Source organism: Natator depressus, chromosome 16, assembly GCF_965152275.1.
Source record: "Natator depressus isolate rNatDep1 chromosome 16, rNatDep2.hap1, whole genome shotgun sequence".
Taxonomy (NCBI): Eukaryota; Metazoa; Chordata; order Testudines; family Cheloniidae; genus Natator; species Natator depressus.
Window position 1 is genome coordinate 24,519,182 of NC_134249.1, and position 14,841 is coordinate 24,534,022.

At 41.8% G+C, this 14,841-nt stretch overlaps 1 protein-coding gene across 3 annotated transcripts in view; it reads left to right on the forward strand.

The window, feature by feature from the left end:
* Positions 1 to 14,841, forward strand: part of SCAI (suppressor of cancer cell invasion) — a 103,844-nt gene that overhangs the window by 16,082 nt on the left and 72,921 nt on the right. The window contains exon 1 of one of the 3 annotated variants that reach the window (XM_074974026.1): positions 8,670 to 8,784. The exons of the other annotated variants lie outside the window; for them this stretch is intronic. Within the exon in view, the coding sequence (XP_074830127.1) occupies positions 8,762 to 8,784 (23 nt within the window). The 5' untranslated portion in view covers positions 8,670 to 8,761. Of the gene's footprint in view, positions 1 to 8,669; positions 8,785 to 14,841 lie in introns of those variants that run through there. 3 annotated transcript variants of the gene reach the window in all.

Below are 14,841 nucleotides of genomic sequence, written 5' to 3' on the forward strand. Positions count from 1 at the left end.
AGTATTGGCACAAACCATCTGCAAAGCGTGTTTTTTTGGGAGGTGGGGGGATTTTTTTTTTTGAGGTTTCCGTATGTTTCTTGAGCCTGATCTACACTGTGCCTTAAGAATTTCCGAGTAGTGGCTCTTAATGAAGCGGTATGAGCTCTCATGCAGAAGGGTGAATTTGGGATTTACCTTTATTTGTATTGCAGTAGCACCGATGGCATTACTTGGGATCAGCGCCACGTTGTGCTAGGTACTATTAAAAATTCAAAGGTAGACACAGTCCCTGTCTCCCCCCCCCCCCCCCAAAGTAATAAGATTCCTAAATTCCAAGCTTCAGTTACTCTGAAGCCTAAAATGTCTGAGTTAGTGTGAAGTGATGGAAGCAGCTACAAGCCTGGGTGAGAGCTTTTTGTTTGGAATCAGTGGCGGATGTAGCCTTCCAATTCAATGGGTGCATGCTGATGCCACCTCCTTGCCCCGACGTAGGGGCATAGACAACCTGCAGCAGCATGCTCCACTTTGTCACCGCAGATCTAATACTGACCTGGAGCAGGTGTGAGGCCTGGGGCAGGGTGGGGGCTGGAGAATGAGCCTGCCCCACATTCATCCTGTAGTAGTGGCTCTGGCCCGCTGGGGCTGGCTCCCCAATGTGGGTATTGCAACCTGGTGCACTTGATTGGAAGGGTGGCTGGGTGAAACTTGAGTAGTGCTGTGACCCCATGCACAAGGTCACAGCACCCATTGTGAGGAAGCTGGGTCCAGCCCTGTGAGATAGGAGCCACCACTGAGGGTTGAGTGTGGGGGAGGACTTGATCTCCAGCTGCCTACCCTCTGCACTGGGCCAGAATTAGAGTTGTAGTGTGTGGGTGGAGGGTGCCGCTGTGGGTGGTGGTGCCTCCAAGTTGAAGCACCGAGAGTGGGGAGCTGGGTGTGGCCCCATGGGAGTTTCTGTAGGTGCAGTTGTACCTGTGAACCCCCACTAAAGCTGCCCCTGTACAAAACATCACCAAGTTGCATCATCACTGGATTACATGGTCTGTTACCATCCAGCTTTTAAGTTCTCCGCCATTTTGAGTTCCTGAATTACACAAGTGTGGCATACAGCTATAGTAAAGCATGTATCTGTGCAGGAGTCTTAGCATGCTGTGATATCAGAGGTAACTCTGCTAATCACCACCCTTACTCTACAGCTAATTAGAATGCAACACTTAATTGGTTGTATGAGACTGCATATATGGTGAATTACTTTGTCCAACTGCCACATCTCTGCGCCCAACTGCCATCCACACAAATCTCTCCATGCGTCCCCTCCAGACACAAATAACCATAACTAGTGTACACAATAAACCCAGCACATACAGCTTCTCAGTGCAGCACGCACCCATAGTTTGCCACTCACAAATTAATACAAGTCTCCCAGCATAACACACACACTTGCCTACCCCCGTTCAAGCTTACCATAAAACTCTTGTCCTAGATCATCACCAGTTTCAGTTGTCACGGGGATTCATGGTCTGTTAGCATCCAGTTTTTAAATTCTCAGCCATTTTCAGCTCTTTTACACAGATGAATTAATGAATTACACCCATGTAGCAGTATGGGCTTTCAGCTACTAGTTTGCAATATAGTTTGTCACACTAGCTTGTATGTTTCTAAAAACTATAGAAGGAGAGTGGGAGTTCAAGAGTATTGTTACACATGTAGCAGATGCACAGTTTCATGGAGCCAAACAATCAGAACTTAATAAATAAACAACTATCTCTGATGCTTCATGCAGCTCTTATGGGTTAACTGATTTATTGTAGGTGACATGATGGAAGTGGGTCTAGAGAGGAAGAGGATAGCGGCCCTATGGGCTGGTACAGAAAGGGCATTCCCTACTTAATGAGCACAGTGAAAGAAAGCACTGATGTTTGTGGGGGAAGCAAATGGACATTCATGTCGTCTATTGATGCAGTGGAGTGACTTGGGGTAGTGCCATGACACAACTGAAAATGTAAGGAGGGGGCAGAGTGGTGGAGAATCTTGAGGGAGCACAGGGTAATCTTAAATTTGATTGAAGGGAGAGGCAGTGAAGGGATTTATAGGGAGGAAAACAGAACAATGGGGAAGGAAGATTGTTTTAGCAGCTGTGTTTGTAATTGGCTCTTGGAGAGTTGATGTGGGTTGAAAGTCAGAAAGTGGGAGGTTGCAGTGATTGAGGTGGGAGTTGTTGAGAACCTGTATTAGTTTTAGCTGTGAATTTTAGAAATTTTCTGGAGGCAGCACTTGGACCTGGCCTAGATGCGAAGGGCAGTGAGTAAAGATGATCCCCAGATTATTGGGGGCCTGAGGGGTGAGGAGGATGGATTATGGTGTGTTCAGCTGGGACAGGGATGGGTAATCAGGAGCTGACTTTTTTTTTTTCTGTACGTTTTTAAGTTGCTAATGAGATTTCAAAGGTGGGGTCAGACTCTCCAATGGTATCTGAGATCTCTCTTTTTCCTGCCAGTGCTGGCTGTGAAAGACAGATGTTTTGGAATGAAAGTAGTGAGAAGAAGAAAACCACAGTGGTACTATAAGCTGTTTCTGGTTCATGTGTGTGACTCAAGGTTAAGACTCTGAGAGAGGTTCCCAAAAAACCTAGCAATGATGTTTGTATCCTTCCTGTTTATATCCTTCTCCTTCCATGGAGAGCAATTTAACTTTGTTTTTTCCCCCCTTCTTGTGAGTCCAAGCAAGGAAACTTGTACCAGCAGGATGGTCTCAAATATTTTGGTTGCTGGGAAGCAGAGCAGTTTTTCTCCTCCCTTCTCTCCCCCCACCCCCCGACCTCCCTGTTTCTTAAAAATAAATAAAGGTGTCATCTTTCTGATCTGGGCTTGTGCATGCATATAGGGATAAGAACTGAATGAGATGTTAGAGAGTAACTGTTAAACTTCTGTGCAATGGTCTGCTGGGGCACAGATGGGCATGACTCAGGCAAGGTGGTACAGCAAATTTATGGCAGAGCTGTTCCTAGAACTGGGAGTCAAGACTCCAGTCTTGCACTCTGAACACTGGATCACATTTCTTCCGACAGGGTTATTTTTCCAGCTCAATATGTAGAATTTTAATATTAATCAGATAAGAGTTTCTCTTAGGTTTGTTGCAACTATGAACTTTAAAATTCCTGAGAGCCAGGACATCTGATAAATAAGGTGATGACTGCTGTATGTTGAATCCTGTGTCACAGCAAAGCAAACACTGCTATCCTTATGTTAAAGACTAATCAATACAGCCAAACTTGTGTGGTTCACTGCTTGGTTTTGCTTATTTTATGCCAGTTTGCTAACCTTTTGGGGTGAAGTGCAACAGGAAAAGCCCTCTTTCCATGTGGAGCACACACACAGGAGACTAGATTTGCATCCACAGTTGGCTCTAAAGGTTGCCTACAGGTTATCAAGGGACAATACCAAAAGTTCAGTAATCGAAACTGCTGGAGCCTGAAATAAAATACAGATACTTTTTCTAATTTTAGCCAGAGAAGCTTCCAGAGGTCACATTGATCAGTTCCCTTTGTCATAGTAAGTTTCATGTTCATGACTAGGCTGATATTCAGTATTTCATCTTCTAATTAAAGTGGCCTTTAAAATGTGCGAAGTTGAATAAGTGGCATATGAAGTACCACCCCAAGTCAGGCAGCTGCAAAAGATGAACCATTCTGACATCATAAACCCAAGGCTAGGGGAAAAAGCACTGAGGCTGTACTACCCACAAAATAGCAAGCACTGCAGAAGAGTGTCTTACCTTGTGACTTCCCCTTTAGTTTTTTTGAGGCTTGCAAAGTGTTTTCTCTGTTGGGGAAAAACTTGAACAATTCATACACTGTAGAGGACTCTCATAACCAGTCTGAGGAGAAGATCCTGGGCATTGTTGTGGATGGCTTAATGAAAACTAAAGTTCATTGTGCAGCTGTGGCCAAAAAAAAGCAAATGATGCCCAGTTCCATATGGAATGGGATGGAGAACAATATGGAGAATATCAAATGCCCCTCCAGTACTGGTCACCCCCTCTCAAAAAGGATGCTGCAGAATTGGAGGAGGTTCAGAGAAGGGCAATAAGAGTGATCCAGGGGCTGGAAAAAATCTTGAGGATTTTTACTTTATAAAGAAGATTAAAATGGGATCTAATAAGTATACAAAAATGAGTGGCCTAGAGAAGGGAGATCAGAAACTTTTTGTGTTCTAAGACAGGACAGAGAGCAAGGGAAAACTCAATGAAATTGAAAGGCAGCACCTTCAGAACTTGATCAAATGAAATACACTTTCACACAGTGCACAATTAGGCATTAATTGCTACTGTGTACTGAGGGCAAGAATATAGTAAAATTCAAAGAAAGATTGGACATTTGTATGGATAACAATATCCTGAGCTAGAGTAACTATAAAGAGTTATGTTAGTGTGGTAAAACCTCCTGCTTCAGGTTTTAAACCAATCTCTGTCTAGTAGGGATTTGGACAAGGTTTCTGGAGATGGATTATCCTACTTCTGCCTACTACAGGGTATCCTCTTCCTGTGAAGCATCTGGTACAGGCCACTGCTGGAGACAGGATACTGGACAAGATGGACCTTGGGACTGAACTGGGCTGGCAATTCCAATGTTACTATGAGGTCATCTTTAGTTGGTTCTGAGTGGTGTTTATCCAGGTGTTAAATGTTTGTGAATTACTGAACACTGTTTTATTGATACAGAAGTTGCTAAGCCAAAGATTAAAACAAGAAATGCTGATGAAATGCAGAGTACCATTTTTATTCAGTATCTTATTTTTTCAAATCTTTAGACTGCTTCTTACAGAAATCGACTTTACTCTTATTTGGGAAGATACGCCAGCCTAGAGGATGACCCAGTTAAGAGGGATCTGCTGTAATATCTTATACCTGTCACCTGAGGATCTCAAAGCACTTGATATGATACAAGTCTTCCAAAATAGTTTGTTCTATAGATAGGAAAGGGAAAATGCCCAGGAATATTCCTTGGCAAGGTCTCTAAGGGGTTTATTCCTGAGTGTTTCCATTTTGCAGCATTTTGGGTCTTTCACTGGTGTTGCTGTAGTCTACTGTATACTTCTGCTCCTACATAAACTTCCCATTTTTTTTAGCCTTTTGGCTCTACCCCATGCTGTAGTTTTTTACCAATTGCCTGTTGTAAATAAGAAAGTTATTGAAATTAATCTGTTTTAAACTCACAGTGATCTCTTCCCTTCAGAGCATCTTTTGACAAACCCTGTTATCAGTGGAACATTGTTGGACAGAAACTTGCTTGACTTTGAAGGTTAAATTGCATTTTCAAAGCATACTGCAAGTACATGTGAGAGAGGAGAAAATAGCAACATGATTTAGCAACATTCACCAGAAGGATTGCATTTGACGTGGACAATATTCTAGCTATCTAGTAATCTGCTCTTAATCATTAGTAGAGCCAGGCCTGCTGCCCATTATCCTCTGCATACAGAGTCTTCACCAACCTATGTCTACAGCTCTCATGACAACTGGACTTCATCCTAACCTGCTAGGTATGTGTGTCCACACCTAAGTGTGGTACATGAACTACATGGACAGCCTCATCTCCCAAACACTTCGGAGGCAAATGAATCCCTCTGATTTCTCTGTTCCATGAGAGGAAGTAAAATACTGAATGAATGAGAGATGGGTAGAGTTCTCTCTGTACCTATTTATTGTGAAGACTGAGAATTGCTGCTCTTTATTTCTTCTGTTCCCTTCTGCCCTTCCCCACTCCGATACCTGCCAGAGTGCTGTCCTCCCCTGAGTACCTGCTGCTGCTCCTTGTCTCCCTGGTGATCCTGCCATATGCCGTGAAGTGGAGAATTGTGTTGCTGCTTATGAGGATTTACAGCTTTACTAGCAGCCTGTAGATGGTACAGTGTGAGATGGGCTTGGTTTTCAGAGAATACACTTACGACCCTACCCCAATTAGCAAACTAGATCCTTTTGACAGCACTATGCGTTTCATGCTGACAGTCTAGCATATTCTGTTCAAGTACTGAGGAGAGGAGGAATTCATTGTGGAATACTTGTGACTATGGTGAGACATGATTGTTTTCCCTTCTGTTAGTCCACAAAGTTTGGGTCTCGAATAGCACTTATGCCACTTTACAATCTTTAGCTAAATTAATCCTCAACCCAGCTGTCAGGTTGATAAAGTACACAGCTTTATAATCGGTGGTATACCCTACCAGGTAGCTGGCTAGACAGAATTTGCAGATATTGTGGTTGTCACTCGAGACCCAGTGTCTTTGTGCTAATCTTGGTTACCCCCCAACCTTTGTGGAGACATAGCTCCCCTGGGAGCTGTGGTCCTGTAAATTTCCTATCCCTCTGATATAAAATTAATTATAATAGAAACTGCATTCATGTAGTTGGAATGTTTGTGGGTTTTACACTATATGTTTTCAAGATATGCTCTTAAGAGGCTGTTGAAGACAAGTGGTTACTTGAGGCTGCATTTCATGAAAAATGCATTTTAAAAAAATCTGAGTTTAAGGCTGTTGAGCATTATGTATCTTATTTTGATGGAAGTTTGTAACTTTTAGAATAAATACATTAAATGAAAGGCATGTGCCTCAAATGACAGGGCATGAGCAATAATTTCTGGAAGACTTTCTAGTGGTTTTTTTTTTTTTTAAATGAATGCAAGCATTAAGGATTTCTGAAGAGAATGTTTTCAGACCTGGAAGCTTCGATGCTTAGTGTATGTATTGTGTACTTTGTAGAAGGAAGAAAGTGTGTATATACCTGGCATATGATGTGGCCACACTTTGTGCTGCTCAAAATCTGCATTTACACATCTAAATCACTCTTGCCTTGGGTCTTTTCATTAGAACGTGAGCTGGAACAAATATGCAATTAAATTGTTAGAGGCAGGGAATTCCAGTTACTGACAATAAAAGGCCAAAGTATCAAACCTGACTGCTGATGATATGCTAAGAACAGCACATTCTCAGTTGGCCATTTGGAGACCCAGAAAAAGCACTGCTAAAAGAGAAAATTCTTACGTTCATACTTAAAGTATTGAAACTGCCCAAGCAATGAGGGTCTGGGAAGGCAGGAGACTGCTGACTTTCTGTGCAGCACACTTCAGAAAAAACAACTCTGTTCTGTGTTAAGTCATCACTTCTCTGCAGCTTCAGAATCTGCATGTCACTGACATCCCTGCAATTATTTCCAGTCCCTCACCTTATATAGCCCTGGGAAAGTGTCTTCTTCTCTCTGCCCTTCTCAGTCACTAGAGACTTTTCCCAGCTTCCCTCTGTGAAATACACTGTTCAGCTCTAGAACAGCATTAACTCCGTATGGAGTGAGGCTTATTCCTCACATAAGTATTAAATGTCAGATAATGACCACTTGATTCCAGGACGCTACTGGGTAACTGGATGCCATATTTTTGGCTGGATAACACATCTGTGGCTAAAAAAAAAAAAATGTATTTAGCCCATTTGTGCATGTGTGTTCTGTCTTTCTGTTAGCCAGCCTGATTCTCTGTGGTCAGAGCAGTCCCTGCTACCATGTGCAAAGCAGCCTTTGCATTGCAAGCTTGAGTATCAGCCCCCAGGCAAACAGAGAGCAGTGTTTGTTTAATCAATCTCTCCCCCTTTCAACTTAACCTGCAAAACATCAGCCAAATACAGCAAACCACTAGAAGTGGAATTGTGTGTGGTATAAATGCCATAGAGCCTTTGAAAATATCAGCCGGCATCATGAAGCTATCCCTCATCAAGCTGAACTGCTTTGATGAAATTGATCACCTTCAGGATGCTTGTAAAATCCTTCTGCCCTGGGAATTGCAATGAGATGGAATCCTGCAACCCACCAAGCAAATGGAGTGAACTAGAGAAATCTAAAGTACTGTATGTTTGAGACTATCTTGGAAAGGACCTGGCATGTCCTTGACAAGCCTGATTCTTCTGTCTCATGTAGCCTGAGGAGTTAGTGAAGTCTTTGAGAGAAAGTAATAAAACTGTGTTGAAAGTATCCATTTGCTGGCTTTTTTGGTCAGTGTTTTAAGCTAATGTTTCAATAAGTGTGTCTGGGGGGCTGCAGGGAGACCAGAGCCAGCAGTGTAGAAACCATTCCTCTAAGGAACGACTCGTGCTGTGTTTTAGAAAATAATCTTTGCTGGCTCCTGACTCCTATCTTTCATTCTTGTACTTCATGAATTTGTTTTTGTTTTTTCCTTCATACAAATTAACCAGAGGTTCTTTTATATCTCAAATCTTTCTAAAGTGGCTGGTCTCTTAAAACCAGCACGCTGGGCTATAGGCACCTGCACGGCACAGATCTCTGGGGTTGCAGATGGAGTCAAGAAATGAGAGGTTTATACTATGGCTATCTTTTTTATTTTTCGTTTAATTTTGTAGCTCTAAATATTCCTGAGGGAATTGTAGTGTCCTAGCAAAGGGAGAAGGAGGCAGAATTTGGGAATGGGTGACTGGATGAATCATTTGATTACTTGTTCTGTTCGTTCCCTCTGAAGCACCTGGCACTAGCCACTGTCGTAAGACAGGATACTGGGGTAGATGAACGTTTGGTCTGACCCAGTATGGCCGTTCTTAGGAAGTGAGTATAGCTACACTTCTCATATTTCTCATGAGAATTCTTCCTCCTGTCTGGCAATGGCATTACAACATGCTGTGCCTTTAGTAGGGAGAATAATTCCTTCCTCTCCTCTGAGCAATTTATGATAGTAGTTCTGTCTCTGCACAGTACCAAAATGCTGTGTTGCCTTTTGCTGTGAATGAGAAGCCAATGCAGAATGAGGTAGGTGGAGCTGGCTTTTGTATTCTGATTAACTCTGTCATTATTTTCCTCCCTCTTTCTCATTTAACTGCTTTCATTCTTTTCTTGCCCCCCTTTTTTTAGTCCCCCCCGCCCCCCCCCCCCGCTCCACCCCTCCTTTGCTTTGTATTCAGGTTTATGTCATGGCTGAGTGAAACCAGGGCTGACAGCAGCAGCACACCCATTTTATGTCTGTATTAACTCAACCATAGTCTTGAATTTGGAATCCATGAAATAATTCGCTTCTGGCAGCTCTGTTCAGAAATATTTTGCAGATGGAACTTGTCATGCTTGTTACAACCCAGCTTTGCCTCTTTGTCTCCTCATTTGTTGCTTTTTTTGGTTTTAAATCCTCATTTGTTTTCCTGATTGTATCTTTTTTTGCTCAGTTTTGGAAGCAAGATTCTGATTCCCTGTGTATTTGTTGCTCTACCTGATCATTATACAGATGCCACAGCATTAAATTATTTTATATTTTTATCATATAAATAGGCTTGGCTCTCAGCTGGGAAGAAAGCAGGCCAAACCATGCAGAATTCATGGTAACATTTTAAAACATATTTTTGCTCATGTTTGGTAGGGTTTTATACTGCTCCCTGTAGGCCAATACCTATATTGCTCAATTCAGAGGTAAGTAATGTGGTAAATAGGGCCTTACCAAATTCACGGTCATAAGATTCTAAAAATAATAAATTTCATGATTTCAGCTATTTTAAAACTGAAATTTCATGGTGTGTTAATTTGTGAGGGTCCTGACTCAAAAAGTTGTGGGGGAGTTGCAAGGTTATTATAGGGGGGGTTTGCAGTACTGCTACCCTTACTTCTTCCCTCCTGCTGTTGGCAGAGCTGCTGCCAGCAGCAGCACAGAAGTAAGGATGGCATGGTACGGTGTTGCTGCCTGCAGAGCTGGGCCCTCAGTCAGCAGCTGCTGTTCTTCGGCCACCCAGCTCTGAAGGCAGCGTAGAAGTAAGGGTGGGAATACTACAACCCCCCTAAAATCTTGACCCCCTGCAACTCCCTTTTGGGTCCGGACCCCGATTTGAGAAATGCTGGTCTCCCCTGTGAAATCTCTATAGTATAGAGTAAAAGCGCACACAACACCAGATTTCATGGAGGGGAGGCCAGATTTCATGGTCCATGACATGTTTTTCATGGCCGAGAATTTGATAGGGCCCTAGCGATAAATGATGAGGCAAAAACTTGCTACTAATCATCATAGGTACTAGCATGTAAGTAGACATTTTCCAATGCCACCAATCCCTGCTGCTGGAGGAACTGGTTTTGGTGACTTGGTGTGTGCTGTTCAATCTTGTCTTCCTGTCCCAAGCTGTTGTATGGTTAGAAAGCTGCCCTGTTCCACTCCAGGGGTGGCTGTGGTTCAGCAGTGAGTGACGGGATCCACATAAATTGTAAAGTGCTTTAGGGTTCTTGGATTATGGAAGGCACCATGTTCAATAAATGTAAGATTTTAAATTCGGATCATTCTGGCAAAGAAAAAATTAAGCTCCTTTTAAAGTTACTGAGAAGTCAGTGATACGATTGCTCTAAGTTTGTAATATGCTTTAAATATACAAAACATTTAAGAGTTGTATGCTTGTTTCAGTGAAATTACTACCTTTTGGCAAATTGGTTAATGCAGTGTTACGGTTGCTTGGTGGTGTGCCCTCCTCTTGCAGAACACTGTGTTGAACAAAACATGAACTTCGGAAAACCAGGAAATGCACAATTGAGGGTATAAATGCAACCTTCACGCTGTCCTCTTTCAGCAATGCTACAATACACACATACCTTTGCTCTGCCAACCTTACAGTTGCTGAAATGTACAAGCTCTTCATCTCCTTTTACAGCCTATTCTCACCCACATGATTCCATCTAACACTAATAAAGGACAAAAAAGTAGGGAAAAAAGTAGCCTACACCATCTTTCCTCTGATCTCCTGGAGCTGGCAGTAGTGAATAGGGACTATTTGCATGCACTCCAGGTGCAGTCAATGTGTTAGGTGCTAGGTGTACCTGTGCTGAATGGTGGAGGCAGTCGCCTGCTTGGCAGAGGTGTGTTTTGTGATGTGAGGGCATGGGTAGATTACTTTGAGGGGGTCTGACAGAGCTGTGATTATCCTATGAGGGGGCCTATGTTTTGTGCCCTTCGATGTGTGTGAGTAAAGGGAAGAGCTTCAGATGTACCTTCGGGATCCGGTAGGCATAATTTCAATCCAGAATTGTGCAGGTTATGTCAGTAGCACGGTATAGGGCTTTTATTACAAAGAATAATAATCAGCAGCAGTGAGGTGGAATTTGAGAGGATTATAATGCTTTAATCATGGTTAAATGAAAGTAGATGGAGGTGTCCTGTGAGTAAGTGTAAGGCAGTTGTAAAAGGATGTGAAGTGGTTCTTAAATTGTACATGTGGTATTCTTTCTGGGGACTTGGGTAAGTATGTGAGTTTATGCTAGGATCTGGAACCTCCTGAATCTTAATCTCACTGACCCTTGATACTCTCTGTCTGTTGAGGAATTTCTTGAAGAGGGTAGAGGGAAGATGGCATGATAAAAAGGAGGCAAGGGTTATCCTTTAATAGTCTTTAGATGGAATACCATGGATGAGAGTAAATGCGTTTTAAAAGGAGGTGAAGAGCATGTACATTTAGAAACTTTGGGGTTGGCAGAGTAAAGGTAGATGAGTTAATGAGACATATTACAGCATTCCAGAAAACGGGCAATGTTAAGGTTGCATAGGCAATACAAGGCTTGCCTATCCACAGAAAATAACATGTTATAATGTAACAGGGACAAGCAATTGTAGCAAGCAATGTGAGTTATTAAATCTTTATTGCTCAGGTGTACTAAGGTCCAGACTAGAAACATCAGTGGCAGAGTATTCACTGGGGTAATGGCATCAGCAGATTCCCTGGAACTATCTAGGCAAGCATAAAGTGGCAGCATAGAAACCCTCTTGCATCTTTTCTTTATTGTTGCAATTGAGTTCCCCAAAGACTTAGTGAGTAAGTAAAGACTAACATGGGTAAAAACTGACTGACAGACCAATTTGACCTGTGTCACAGCAATAGTTTAATCTCTATCTCTGCACAAAAAAACCCCACAAAAACCCATACCTAAAACCTTTTTGAAAAACGGTTATTGTTGAGGGCTTATCTACTGCAACCCCTAGCTCAAGTGACCCCAAATTTGGATCACTTACCTTATCCTGCACCCTCTTGAGGCACACCAAATTTCGAAGAAATCTGACCAAGCATGTCAATGTTAGAGGACTTTAAAAGGTTGACCTTTAAACAGAAATCTGATGCAACCTTAACTATAGTGGCACTGCTGTGCCACTGTAATATATAGTGTTCGCTTGCCCACATCTCTGACACAGACATGGTGTATACAATACAAGCAAAAGATGCATATAGTGGACAACACTTTGCAAATGTGTGGGTAAGAGACTTGTTGAGAGAGCTTGGTTTTAACCATGCCTAGAAAGGCTGTTTGTTTGGAAGGTACACTGGCAGTCAGATCAGATTTTAAAAAACAAAAAAAACAACCCTGGTTTACACAAATGTGGGACGTTTCTCCCATTATGGGCCATACAACAGGATAATATGACAATGATTTGGCATTTATTACAGCTCTGGGTCTCTCTCATTTTTTGGACTTATGCCTCTCTCTATAAAACAATAACACTGCTGTGGGTGCAAATCCCCTTTGTGTGCGTGGCTTAATTGGGAGGTAGATACATAAGAACCTCATTCTGAAGAAGCTGAGCACCTCCTGGGTGGTGCTTATGGGATTATCAGTGTGTTCAGAAATCAGGCCCAAGCAGAGAACATAGTGCGGAACAAGGATTACTACAGGAAACAGAGCAGGGTGAATGCAGAGTTCGAACTTAGATGACTTGACTGTGCTGCAGTCTGTTACATCAACTCTCCACAGGAAAGGGAATTAGTAACCAGCAGCAATACTTAAGTCAGGCTCCTTGCAAAGAGAATTTAGTGGTATTGCAGTGTCACAGTCCTTAACGGGATAGTGTCCATTTTCATGGACACATGTTGACCACTTTTTATTTTATTTTCATTTAGTTTGCACAATTTGTAACTGGTATACTAGAGGTGGTACCTGGCCAAAGAACAGGTATATTGAGAACACTTGGACTATCATGATGTCATACATGTTAGTAAAATCCAAGATCTTTCTGAAGATCGATGGAAAATCACTCCAAGAATGGCATAGCACATTTCATTTCTAAAATTCTTAGGACTTTTAAATTGACAAATTTATTTCAAGTAGGCAACAGGAGAATTCTAGGAGAGGGATGACTTTTGGTCACTATGGTCCATATCCATGACCTAGAAATGAGAGAGGCTCTGAATCCAATTCCTTAACATCTAGGACAGGTCTGTGATCTCTGAGATGTACTGAGGAAGAAGTAGGGCAGCTAGGGACTTGGGGAGGAATTATTTTTAATCATGGTACTATATACCCTTTTGATCTTCAGAACCTTAACAGAAATTGAGTGGTTTCACAGCATACAACAATGATCCAATAATAATCAGTTGAATGCAAGACTGACAGGTAGGTCAGTAAATGCAAGATGAAGTGAGTTCAGCTATGGGTCCTACAATTGTTCAGAAGGGTGCAGGTGATCTATACAGAGTTATAGTAATAGATAACAGCCTGACCTTATTGTTAAGTAAGTAGAAAATCTGTCTTGTATCTGAAGTGATAGCTTTTCTCATTTCCTAAATCCTGGCAGAAGCTGTCAAGTTATTTCTGTTTGCACTTTCCTTGTAAATCTGTTCATCCTCTTCCATCGAATCCATTGCTTCGTCTTCATCTACATTGTCAATTGGACACTTCCAGTAGGTCGCTGATATATTAATACTATACTGGAAAGGTGGTCCTTTACATAATTAGCTGATGCCTCATTAAAATGCTTCATAAAAAAACAGCTTTGTTTAAACTAGGGCTGTCAAGCGATTAAAATGATTATCACATGATTAAAATAAATTGTGTTTAATCACTGTTAATAATAGAATACCACTTATTTAAATATTTTGGATGTTTTCTACATTTTGAAATATACTGATTTTAGTTACAACACAGAATACAAAGTGTACAGTGCTTACTTATTTTTGATTACAAGTATTTGCCCTGTAAAAAACAGTATTTTTCAGTTCACCTAATACAAGTACTGTAGTGCAATCTCTTTATCATGACAGTTGAACTTACAAATGTAGAATTATGTACAAAAACTGCATTAAAAAATAAAACTATAAAATTTTAGAGCTTGAAAGTCCACTGAGTCCTACTTTTTGTTCAGCCACTCGCTCAGACAAACAAGTTTGGTTACGCTTGCAGGAGATAATGCTGCCCGCTTCTTGTTTACAATGTCACCTGAATATGAGAACAGGTGTTCTCATGGCACTGTTGTATCCGGAGGTGCAAGATACTTATGTGCCAGATGCGCTAAAGATTCATATGTCCCTCCATGCTTCAACCACCATTCCAGAGGACATGAGTCCATGCTGATGACGGGTTCTGCTCAATAACAATCCAAAGCAGTGCAGACCGAAATATGTTAATTTTTATTATCTGAGTCAGATGCCACCAGCAGAAGGTTGATTTTTCTTTTTTGGTAGTTCGGGTTCTGTAGTTTCTGCATCGTAGAGTTACTCTTTTAAGATTTCTGAAAGCATGCTCCATATATCGTCCCTCTCAGATTTAGGAAGGCACTTCAGATTCTTAAACCTTGGGTCCAGTGCTGCAGCTATCTTTAGAAATCTCACATTGGTACCTTTGTGTTTTGTCACATCTGCTGTGAAAATGTTGTTGTTAAAATGAACAACATGTGCTGGGTCATCCTCCGAGACTGCTGTAACATGAAATATATGGCAGAATGTGGGTAAAACAGAGCAGGGGACTTACAATTCTCCCTCAAGGAGTTCAGTCACAAATTAATTAATGCATTATTTTTTTAATGAGCGTAGTCAGCATGGAAGCATGTCCTCTGGAATGGTGGGCAAAGCATGAAGGGGCACA